General features: G+C 40.6%; 1 protein-coding gene across 2 annotated transcripts in view; it reads left to right on the top strand.

The window, feature by feature from the left end:
- Rel (Relish) overlaps positions 1-12,721 on the top strand; it is an 83,461-nt gene that overhangs the window by 67,478 nt on the left and 3,262 nt on the right. For both annotated transcript variants that reach the window (XM_065230406.1, XM_065230407.1), the window contains exons 2-6: positions 3,350-3,631; positions 3,701-4,297; positions 4,363-4,467; positions 4,545-5,066; positions 5,150-5,417. In XM_065230406.1, coding sequence (XP_065086478.1) covers positions 3,350-3,631; positions 3,701-4,297; positions 4,363-4,467; positions 4,545-5,066; positions 5,150-5,417 — 1,774 coding nt within the window. The remainder of the gene's footprint in view (positions 1-3,349; positions 3,632-3,700; positions 4,298-4,362; positions 4,468-4,544; positions 5,067-5,149; positions 5,418-12,721) is intronic.

Here is a 12,721-nt window from a genome sequence, read left to right as displayed (position 1 = left end):
TTTGTTTGTACTCCTCCAGGCTGGAGCACATGATTTTGGTACCGATGCTGCAAAGCTTGAAGTGAGGCAGCAGCTTGTGTTTTGCCAGTTCGGCACCCAGCTTGGCAACATCCTTCACCGGTGTGAAAAGCGGGGGAATCCGCTCTTGTCTTGCAATGGGAACGGCGTCACCATTGCCATTTTCTTCCGGGAGTACTGCATACTGGTTGGCTTGCAGTACTCGTTTTCCGGCGTCATCCTGCGACTCGCTGTGGGCTGCGACGACGTCGGAAGAATTGACATTTGTATTCCTGTGTTTTGTCTGTTATATTGCATCAGAGACCGTATTCCAAAAATATTATTCAATTATGGCACAAAAATAGCATGCAAATGACCATCGAAATACATCACGCACTTGTGTCCACATTGTATTAACTGCACTTGAAAATGAGAGGAATGTTTTACTGTCACCAGTTGTTGTTTACAATTCTGCATTGCTGTATAATGCTCTTCCGGTTGCTGTTATTCAATTTAAATTTGACGTGCTTCAAGTCAATGATCATACCTTTTGCCACACATATGCTTAAGTGGTCCAGTAGGTATGGTTGACGCCTGTGAATCAGCAACTGCCGGTTTGATTCCCGAAATGCAAAGGTAATTTTTAGACTTATATTAACAATCTAAATATGTAAATCCAACTCAAGACCAACAATTGAAATGGCCTTAACTCCATTTTGTAAACAAACCTTGTAAGGCCATTCTCTCGAGGTCCGCAAAGGCAAACCAACATAATGAAAAGGTAGGGGAAATTCTCCTCTACCCGATTGTGGTTTAGGTTTGCAAATGAAGGTTTCGGGTACAAAATGGAGTTAAGGCCATTTCAATTGTTGGTCTTGAATTAGTCAGCAACGAATTAAAGCAGCTCCATATAAATTCTTAAGATATGAAGCGGTCTTCCATTATTATTTTTGAAATAAAACTTAAAGGCTGAACAAGGGTTGGAAAAGACTGTTATTTAATGCCTTAAAAAGCTTATAATGTATATTACTAGGTAACAATTTGATGCTTAACAAGTGTTGTTTAATCGATTTTAATTCAGCCTTAGATTGAATAATTGCTGTACATAGACCACGTTAACCTTGGTTGAGCTTTTAAACATCTAAATATGGTGATTTTAATCAGTCAAAAGATTGCTCTATGACCATCAGAAAAGGGAGTTTCTTGAGTTTCTTGTAGCCTTATTTGCATCGTTCCATTTCGCTTCTCTCCATCCCGTTTGTGACGTTTGTGCAATTTTTAGATTGCACCGAGGGGGGCGACACATCTAAATTTCAAGTCTAGATGCTCAACTAATCTCCCACTAGCGAATCAATCTTCGAAAAATCTTCTTTCATTTATCGCATCTACTTGCATCGCGCATCATCTTTTTGCAGGAAATCTTCAGAATCGACGTCAATCTTCTTTCTATCTACTCAGCGTGCGCGCAGCTAGCCACAGCAAAACCCAATCTTTCCTGCATCGTAGATAGAGTCGTCCCCCTTGGATTGCACGGCGTGTAGATAAGTGGGGTTCAAACTAAAAAATGTTCATATTAAAAACGGTCTGATTACCGGAGCTCTCAAGAGAAAATTGACTTGCATATTAATTAATTAACCTATGAAAATGCTATGGTTTGGACAGAACTATGCTGTGGCTACCACAGTATTTTACATGCTGGTGTGGGTTCAAAACTGGACCAATTAATTAAATAATTAATTAATTGATTGTTTAATTTATTTAGTCATTAATTTTAGTTCGTCAATCCACGCAGACTAGTACAAATACATCTATTAGCGCCGCATAGTGAGAAAACTCTGAACTTCTGTTCTCTAACCGTTCGGCCTTGGCCCATTGTACAACTTTGCCTGAAAATCAATGTAATTAGGTAAAGCACTCTCAAATCAGTATTCCTCAAATCCATGGCTGGAGACTTTCAAATCCATAGCAGGGATGGGGACAAGAAGACCATACGGGGCGAGATGGGCCACCGTTCGTTTGGACATACAGATATACCTCGATATAACGTAACTGTCACTTTTGAGTTTCATCGTCGATTTCTGTTGTATGAGTTTTTTTTTTTAATTTCTGACAAAATATTAACACCCGTTTGCAGACTCAAAATGCTGATGTCCCCATCTGAAATTATAAAACTAGAAAAAGGCTACATATAATCATAAATAAATTAATGTAAAAGAATCTATATACCGTCCAACATTTGCAGCAAGCGCTGACGAATTTTGAATCTTTAGTCACCACGCACGGTGACGTCATATTGATTTTTTTGCGTACCTGAAAATCACGTGAATCTCGTTTCACGGAAATATCGAAGTCCCAAACACACAAACAAAAATACACTAAATCTGTTTACGTGAATATACGGTCAATTTCACCAACATTTTTAGTGGACATGACGTTTAATATAGAGATCTCCAAGCGCAATCTCACGAACACTCAAATTCAACATCCATATATAAAAATGAAGAAGAAGAAGAAGAACAAAAAAGGTATCGCGATATCACAACTACTTAAAAAGGTAGCGCGCGGTCTCACGCACACTTTTGTACATCTGGAGAACTCTATAGGTTAAAGTTACTAACTTCACGTAACATTTTAGATTTTCTAAATAAAGATCAGATACGTAAATCGAACGTGAAGGTTTTTTAGAGTGTAAAATAACGATAGAAATGTAACATTAGCTCAAAATCTCTTAAATATATTAGGATTTGCAGTCAACAAAATAAGCATTGCATTCACTATATTGCATTTCACCGAGCCGCTGCACGTAACAGTTGCTAAAATACCTTATATACCACTTAATTTATCACGGAAATTTGGGTAAAATTGGTAAACAATTTCTTTAAGCTTAGGGTGGCCGTCTTACTCCGCCGTTCCCTATTTATATGTTGGACATTATCCGGATTATCGTGTCATCGGACTATCTAGTGTAATCCGTGGGGAAACCGTATGAAAGAAGGCAAATCACACGCCCACTTCCCTGTATTTTCCACACCGTTCTGAGCGCTTTATCTTTATTCCAATATGTAAACATCCACTCAAAAGATAGTTGATCATCCCAGATATCCCTCCACCTTCCCACATGAGGGGATCGAGAAGGTAAAATTCGTAAAATGCGGCAATTTCACTCTGCTTGGAATTACCATCCTCTGGCATGGGTGTGTGATATGATTCGTAGCATTACGACGGTGACTCACGGAACCCGTTCGCCCCTTCTGTGAATCATGGTTCTTCAGATAAATACAATCGTTTTGTAGTTAATCGTCATCTGTCTTGCTAATCGAACCATTTCTACTTCTCCTTCCAATGTCAACAGAGCAACACCACCAGCAGCAGCAGCATCAGCAGCTATCGTCATCGCCGACGTACTCGGTGCTATCGATGGAATCGTCCGCGTCGTCGCCTAGCGCAGCCGAGAGTAGCAAGTACTACGCGAGCAACTCTCCGTCCAGTGTCAGTAACATGTCCCCGAAATCAACAGCTAGCGATACGAGCTCGTTCAACATGCAGAACTTAAACATTTCCAACGGCTACCCATACTTGATGACCGGGGATGAGACACAGCTGCAAACCTTCCACTATACAGAACACAGCGGTGGTAAGTTTTGGATTGACCTATCTTCTCGGATGTCAAGGTCGGAATTTGATTTCTTTTTCACGATTTCAGCATCGAACCAAGCTCAAGTGGGACTATCCGTGGTACACCTAACGATCATGGAGCAGCCGGTGGACAAGTTTCGCTTCCGGTACCAATCGGAGATGCACGGCACGCACGGTTCCCTGATGGGGGTGAACACGGAGAAAAGCAAGAAGACATTCCCAACCGTAAAGCTGCATGGGTTCCGAGGCGAAGCCAAGATCCGTTGTTCGTTGTTCCAGGTGGATCCGAACCGGAGGGCAGCCCACTCGCATAACCTGGTGATCAAAAGTGGAGAAATTGATCTGAACGATCCGCACGATATCGACGTGAACGAAGATTGCAACTACGTGGCCATGTTCCAGGGCATGGGAATCATACATACGGCTAAGAAGAACATTGCCGAACAGTTGAGCAAAAAGATGAAGAAGCAAAAGGCGGTAGAGGTGTCCCGGGAGCTGACTCTCCGAGAGGAACAGCAGCTGCAGAAGGAGGCAATCGAGATGGCAAAGACGATGAATCTTAATCAGGTGTGTCTGTGCTTCCAGGCATTTCAGGTCGATCCGAACACCGGCCAATGGACGCGGCTGTGTGAACCGGTTTATTCCAACCCGATTAATAATATGAGTAAGTGGGGATTGGTTTTTATAGCTCGGCATTCCTATTAACATTGTATTCGATTCGGTTTCCAGAGAGTGCCCTGACAGGAGAGCTGAAAATTTGCCGGCTGAGTACAACTGCTGGCAACGTAGATGGAGGGGAGGAAGTGTTTATGTTTGTTGAAAAAGTTTGCAAAAGTAAGTTGAAGCATTGGATCTGCTTCGGATTCGCAGTATAAAGCATGTTTTTTCTTTACTTTCTCCGCGGATTGCAGATAACATCAAGATTCGATTCTACGAATTGGACGAGTACGATCAGGAGGTCTGGCAGGATTGGGGTGTCTTCTCGGAAGCGGACGTCCACCATCAGTATGCAATCGCATTCAAAACACCCACCTATCACAACAAAGACATCACCGAACCGGTCGATGTGCTGATGCAACTGTATCGACCACGGGACAAATGCCAGAGCGAGTCCGTCCCATTCAAGTACAAACCCCGCCTGAACATATCCCGCAAGCGGCCTCGGGTCAGTTCCGGTCAAATTTCCTGCAACATTCCCACTGTGGTCCCCAATGAACCGGGAACCAGCCGGTTACCATCGTTCCACCATCCGTTCTCTATAATTCCACCGCTGCCAGCGCCCATTCCCGAGTCGAGTAACACCATCAGCAAAGAATACAACAAATCAGGCATCATTCAGGAGATTTTGGACAGCCACATTCCCACCACAATAGCCGCTGATATCTCGTTTAGCTCGAACGACTTCAAAGATTTCGTCCTTTGTAACTCGGAAGGTAATGGATGCAACCGGAAAAAAATTTACATACCTTGACAGGTGATTAATTTACAACCCACCTTTATTTTCTTCCGAACATAGAACTACACAAGCTCATCAACGACATCGGTGAGGCGCAGGAGATGAGCAAGTTGGAAACGGACTCGGTGTCGGTCAGTCACGTGGACGATGCGGCGGCACAGTTCGAGCGAGCGTTGGAGCAATATCTGGACCAGAACCAGCAGGCGAAGGACGTGGAGATCCTGAAGAAGATTCTGACCATCATTAGACTCCTGTGCCGGAAGAACTACGACCAGTGCCGGGAGCTGATATCGGCCCTCTGGATGTCAGCGAACAAATTGAAAGTCAAGTGAGTAGCTACCACGTACAAGTTTGTTAGACGATTTATGCTTAAAATTGGCGGCTGTTACTTAACACTTGCTGTGTTACCTGTGATTCGTTTGTTCGCATTCCGCCGGCTCTTTTGTCGAAATTCATGCATGTAGGTGTATATGCATATACAATATACATTGTTGGCGTAGTTTATCACCGTTGCTGTGAACAATTGTTGTGCCTTCTTTTTCAGTATTAATTCTATTGATTGTCTGTTGATTTGTTTTTAATCACCCCATTCAGGTTAACAATTCTTTAAAATCGTGTTTAATTAATCATTAAATAAATGTATCCAACTATGCTGCATATGTTTCAATCAACAAATTTCACATTCAGTATCGTTGTGCGATCATTATGGTTTGTGGCTGTTTGGCATAGAAAGATATTTTTCGGGGTGTTTAAAGCTTGAATTGTGATTCATTCTGAATTGGGTCTAGTTGGCAAAAGAAATTGGCGAATAGGTCGCTATATTGATGACATTCTGAAGATAGGAGTATGGCGAGACTGGCGAATTAGATTATCCACAAATAAAATTTTTGGTTGGGAAAATCCGTTCGAGACCGGGTCTAAACTGATGATCAGCTCTAATTATAGTCGTTTTCCTTTAAATTCTGGAAAATCCACTCGGAACTAGTTGTTGGATCTTCTCTTCTTTAATGGAAACTAGTAATACTACTATACAGCCCGGCGATCGGTGGGAATTGCCAACTGCTAAGTTGGGAGATGGCAACTTGCACATTATGAGTTAATACATTATGTCACTCGGAGCTTCTAGATGGGAATTTTCACCTTTACTATGCCACCAAAGGCTCTGGAAATACCAAGCCGCAGAACTTCGTAGGTGTCTATTAGACTGCCAATGAATGTATGGGAAAAATTTGACCATAAAATTTCGCTAACAAACCATATACAAAATGTTTATTGCCTCGAAAAATGACCCTATGCAAAATTTGAGCTTAATCGGACAATCCGAAATTTCATGTACTCTCACCCCCCTTGGGAGATTTTCGAGAGTGAAAAAAGTTAAACTTTGACGCGTTTGCGCCACCCCTAAATCATGTCCGATTGAGCTCAAATTTTGCATAGGGTCATTTTTCGAGGCAATAAACATTTTGTATATGATTTGTTGGCGAAATTAAAAATTACCATTTTCGCTGGCAGTCTAGTGTGTATAGCTCTAGGTATAGCCTATATAGCTTTCCCACAGAAAAATCCCATAAATATCAGAGGTCGACGACTCCATCTGAGATGTAGAGCAATATATGAAGAGTTTCTGCTAAGAGAAGAACAGGGTGACACACAGTTTTTTTTAAAGATTTCTATTAGTACAGAATATAGAATTACTTTCAGGAATATAAAATGCTTCCCGTAGCTTTGCTACTCAAGTTATTTTACCCACAAATAACTTCGAAAATTTGCACTTGGTCACGATTAAAAAAAAAATGTGATCATTTTTGCTGAAAATTGAAAACCGGGAATTTTTTGAGAAAACCGGGAAAAACCTTGAATTTCAAAATCCAAATTCACTGGATGGAGCACGCTGTAAGTAGATGGACTTCGCTGTGAGAACTGAAGGAAGATTTGATCAAACTACATCCAACGGTTTATGTATTTCTCCATTAAAAATCGGAATGTATCCACCTATGATGAAATCTAATCCTTCTTACTAAATCAAATGTGACCAATATAGTTTTGTGGGGTCTCCCTTAGCTCAGTCGGTAAAGACACAGCTAAAAAGCAAGACCATGCTGGAGGTGGCTGTGTTCAATTCCCGATCCGGTATAGGAATTTTTCGGGTTGGAACATTTCTCGACTTCCCTGGGCATTGAGTATGATTGTACTTGCCACACAATTATACTAAGGCCACGGCCAGGGTAGACGCGACACGCGACGCGACGCGATGCGACTCACGCAAGGAATAATAATAAATAATAAGATTCTTTTGAATTGGTCGCGTCGCGTCGCGAATCGCGTCTACCCTGGCCGTACCCTAATGCAAAAATGACAGTGGCGTCGCGTCCACATGTGCAACCTGTGTACGAAACACGTGTGAAAAATTAAAAAAAAAATGCGTTTAGATTTTTATAGATTTTATGGCCAGTACTTCTTTACTCCAGACCATGACCATGAATACACTATTTTATAGTGTGGCTCAATGGAATCTTCGACCTTGGTTTGCTTCAAAAAGGATTAAATTCAGTTCGGATGGTCTGCCTTATTCCGGATGCATTGATTTCTAAGCATGTCGATATCACTACCATGACAAAACTCGTTAAAATGTGCATCTAAAGCGAGCTTTTTAGAGTGGCGGGCAGAGTTGCGACCTATCACAATCACGATCGTCAAACAGCTGATGGTAGTAACGCTTTGTACATTCCTATCAATGTGCTCGACGAAGCTCTTTCACTTTGTACATTCCTATCAATTTGCTCGACGAAGCTCTTTTCATGACCATCCATCAAGTTAACGATAGAAGTAAAAAGCAACTGGTGAATGTCGTCTTCGGTTGTGATCCATCACCGATCTGGTCATTCCCGACAATCACGACACTCATCTGTGCTCGTTTTGAAGCAGTTGCTGCTTTGCTTGCTTATGTGAGTGTGTTGGTGAGTGTGCCCAACAGCTTCCGTTCAATGTTGCCTGCTTTGTTTGTAACTCACACAGTCGCGCCTGCCGAGACGAACTTATAGCGAATTTGTTTATTATTCAGTTCCAACCTGGATCGGGTATCAAGATCGGCTCTGCTTGTTTTCCGACAAACGTCAGCTTGATCGTTTGTTTTTAAAACCTACCTCAGGTTCAGCGCTGCCATTTATACAGATTTATCTGTATTATACAGATTTTTTAATCTTAATACAGACCCGATACAGAATACAGATTTATCACAGATTTTTAAATTACAATACAGATTTATACAGATTTTTATAAAATGAATGTTATGGTGTTTTTGACAGCATTCACAACCAGAGGACCAACCGCTTTCGGATGCATATGGAGCTGGTAGTAAACGATTTGAGATTGTATGGGGATTTACAGTATTAATTGAATATTTCCAATATAAGCATGTATGTTAAATACAAGAAAAGTGCCCGAGCACATTGAAATGGTACAAATACAAGTACTCGTAAACATTTTACTTGCATTGAAAATGTATTTTGTAAGAAATTGCGGATTTTCTGATATTCTCCATACTGCAAAAATGATTTTACCAGCACTGGCGGGGCGACATCTCTCGACTTTTCAGTGTAACTACCACACAAATGATGTAATTAATTGTATTCATCTATATTAAAAATATCAAATAGTAATGAACTCGTGCACTTTTTTGCATTTAAAACTGCTTATCAGGAAGATAATGAATAGAAACTAAAGTCTCCATACATTTTCAAACGGCTTCATATCACTCTAATAAATAAGTACGGACGATATCACAAATGGCGCAATTATATCCCGTATGGTTAGTACGATAGCCCGAATAGGTGGTTAAGCACTTTTTATAATTATTTTGTATGCACTGTATTTGTAAAACAACAAAACATGATTAATTAAGAAAAAAAAATCGTCAATACAGAAAATACAGATTTTTTAATAGAGTGGATACAGATTTTTTATAAAACCACCTGGCAGCTCTGCTCAGGTTCAGGTTCGCACTGACCAAAAGTTCGGTTTCATTTTCTTCTGTCATTTCGCTTTTTCTCATCATCGTACTGCAGAAGTCTCGATGAACATTTCAAATGGTCCTATCTGCTTTGATCGATTCTCTTCATCGACTTTCTCTTTTCATAAACACTGCTATGCAAACAGATTTCGCGCTAATTCTACCACATAGTTTGATAAAGGAGGTTCTTATCTGGCGTCCACAACGTCAAATACAACAGGGAAAGGTGCAAAACTTTTCCCTGTTGTATTTGACGTTGTGGACGCCAGATAAGAACCTCCTTTATCAAACTATGTGGTAGAATTAGCGCGAAATCTGTTTGCATAGCAGTGTTTATGAAAAGAGAAAGTCGATGAAGAGAATCGATCAAAGCAGATAGGACCATTTGAAATGTTCATCGAGTAGTCTTCACTGTTTTCGTTGTTGTTTACATCATCAGCAGCTAGTGTAACGTTTTGCTTGTGAGCAGCGACCATTACTGGTGATTGTTGTTTGTCATGGCTCTACACAGCGAAAAAAGTTGTTGAATATTACATCAAAACTGCTGCAACCAGGTCAATCCATCGGTTGTGTAATATCACATTGTACGATGTACATCGATTTTGCGAACAAAATTGCATCCATTGATGTAATATTGTATCTGATTTTTGCTATTACATCATTATTTCATACATCAGCTTGAATTACGTTGATCGATATTACATTTTTTGCTGTGTACCTCTAACTGCGTGACAAAACGTTATGTCAGCGATAGTCGGTTGATGCGTTGACGATTGTCGAGTGAGTGTTATGATATTTTACATCACTGGTGGCGGGTGGCAAGTCTGTAAATGGTCAAATGCCTGATGTAAGCCAAGCAGACCTTCTACAACCTCTTGAAACGTACACAGAAAAAAAAAAGTTGTTGAATATTACATCCAAACAGCTGCACAGAGATCATTCCACCGGTCGTGTAATATTACATTGTACGATGTACATCGATTTTGCGAACAAAATTACGTCCATTGATGTAATATTGTATCTGCTCTTTGCTATTACATCATTATTTCATACATCAGCTTGAATTACGTTGATCGATATTACATTTATTTTTGCTGTGTACCACAAATTTTCCACAATACATGGCAGTTTGCACCACTAGTTGTAATTGAAACTTTCAGCAGTCACGCGTCAAACGTGAGCAACACGGAAACAGCAGTCTGGTACGCCTTGGACGTGTATGCGTGGATGCGACCAAGCTTGTCCTGGGCACTTGGTTTGGCTGTCGATGATCTTATGTTTGATTTCTGATGTAATTTGATGTGTCGCGTGATAGCTTGTGGTGTTAGTCACGGTGTTAACCACTTAATCGGTGGTATCCAGAACATGGCCGGATGTGGTCAATGTGGTCCAGAACTCTCATTTTGGCTGTCTTCGATCTTATTTTTTGGATTTTGAAGTAATTTTAAGTTTAGCATGATGGGTTGTGATCCTAGTCATGAACAAGTTACACCCTCAGGGGTATCCGAAACATTGCTGGATGTCCTGGGAACTTGGTTTGGCTGTCATTGATCTTATTTTTTAATTCTGATGTAATTTTATGTAACCAATGTTATCCTGGACACTTGTTTTGGAAGTCATTGATCTTATTTTTGAGTTCTGATATAATTTGATGTGTCGCATGATAGGTTTTCGTGTTCGTCATGAACTGGTCACTTCCTCGGGGGTACCCGGATGATAGCTAAATGTGGTCAATGTAGTCCAGAATTCTCGGTTTGGCTGTCATCGATTTTGTTTTTGAATTCTGAAGTAATTTGATGTGTCGCATGATGGGTTGTGCTCCTAGTCATGAACATCGGCCACTTTCCCAGGGGTACACGGATCATGGCAGGATGTGATAAATGTAGTCCTGTGCATCTTGAAACTATAGTCAAAAGGTACAACACAATAAACATTTTATCTTCCGCTATCCAATAAGCCTCCTCTACCAGAACGGGAGCCGCTTCCAGTGGTTTACTTGTATGGCAGATTCGCCAAAGAGGGTCAGAGCGCTTCCATTGTAGCAATAGACGCAAAACGTGGTCAGCACTCACACATTCATCACGAAACGGTTGCTTTGCAAAGTCGACGACGCATCGACTGAAAGAACTGCTGCTGAAGAACAATGAGGAGGACCACGCAATGGTTGCTGCCGAGCAAACAGACGATCGCGTGACACACATTGAGAGTGGTCTGCTTCTGTCGACAGCCGAGTGAACTCTGCACTCAGTTTAGTTGTCAAATTATAGAGTTCTGATGTAATTTGATGTGTCGCAAGATTGGTTTTGGTCTTGGAGTCTTAGAGTTTTGGAGCCATGAACCGTCCACTTCCTCGGGGGTGCTCGGAACATTGAAAAAGACTGCACAGCGAATGAGTTCAGTTTACTCATAATCGCAAAAAGTGCAGGAACTCAGCGATGAGTAAATATGCCTCATGCCTGTGAAAAACTTAAAAAAAACTGCCGTAAAATGAGGTACATTGACGAAAAATTTACTCAGTCTAGGAGTAATACCAATAGACTGAGAGAATCCAATCTTTACTTTTCTTATATTCTGGAATTTTTTTCCTGGAACAACCAAGAAATCCTGGAAAAACACGAGGAAATTTTACTCATCGCTGCACTTTTTGCGATTTATCATTAAACTAAATTCAAATTTAGGTTGATCTCATTGGCCTTGTCAAAGTCAGTTTATTTTTCTTCATTAAGTAGACACCCAGGTAGCATCTTAAATAACCCTATCTCTTTCTAACCAGTCAATTCCTAACTGAACTGCTGAACGAGTCTCGTCCATTTGAACAAATTTGCTGCAAATCGGAAGCTTCTATCTGGTATCAATTTTGAGCTAATGCTAGATGACATGTATTTTATTACCGGGTGGTATCTAAAGAGTCAATTATCAACTAAACTGTCAACTGCTGAACGGGTATCGTCCTTTTGAGCAACTTTGCTCAAGACAGAAAACTTCTATCTGGACTCGATTCTGAGTAATCACTAGAATAGTCTTATTCGTACTCTGGCGCCACATAGTGAGTCAATTCCGAACATAATTGATTACTATTGAACGGGTCTCGTACATTCGATCAACTTTCCTGAAGACAGGAAACTTTTATCTGGTCTCGATCCTGAGTTATCACTAGATGAATAATATTTGTACATTAGAGCCACCAAGTGAGTCAATTTCCAACTAAATTATTCACTACTGAACGGGTCTCATCCATTTCAGAAACTTTGCTGAAGACAGAAAACTGCAATCTGGACTCGATTGTGAGTAATCACTATAATAGTCTTATTCGTATTCTGGCGCCACCTAGTGAGTCAATTCCGAACATAATTGGTCACTGTTGAAAGGGTATCGTCCATTCGAATAATTTTCCTAAAGACAGGAAGCTTTTATCTGGTCTCGATCCAGATTTATCACTAGAAGAAGAATATTTGTACATTAAACCCACCAAATGACCCAACAAACATTGGAAGCAGAATAAGAGATTATTCAGACAAAAATATGCTTCTTCAGGTAAAAAATGGCTTATTCAGCCTTTTTACAGCACAAATTGTTTGTTGGGGAGTCAATTTCCAACTAAATTGTTCACTACTGAACGGGTC

Source organism: Ochlerotatus camptorhynchus, unplaced genomic scaffold (genome assembly GCF_037179485.1).
Source record: "Ochlerotatus camptorhynchus isolate MF236.1 unplaced genomic scaffold, CSIRO-AGI_Acam_v1.1 ptg000330l, whole genome shotgun sequence".
NCBI classification, from domain to species: Eukaryota; Metazoa; Arthropoda; class Insecta; order Diptera; family Culicidae; genus Ochlerotatus; species Ochlerotatus camptorhynchus.
This window is presented reverse-complemented; position numbering and strand designations above follow the sequence as displayed.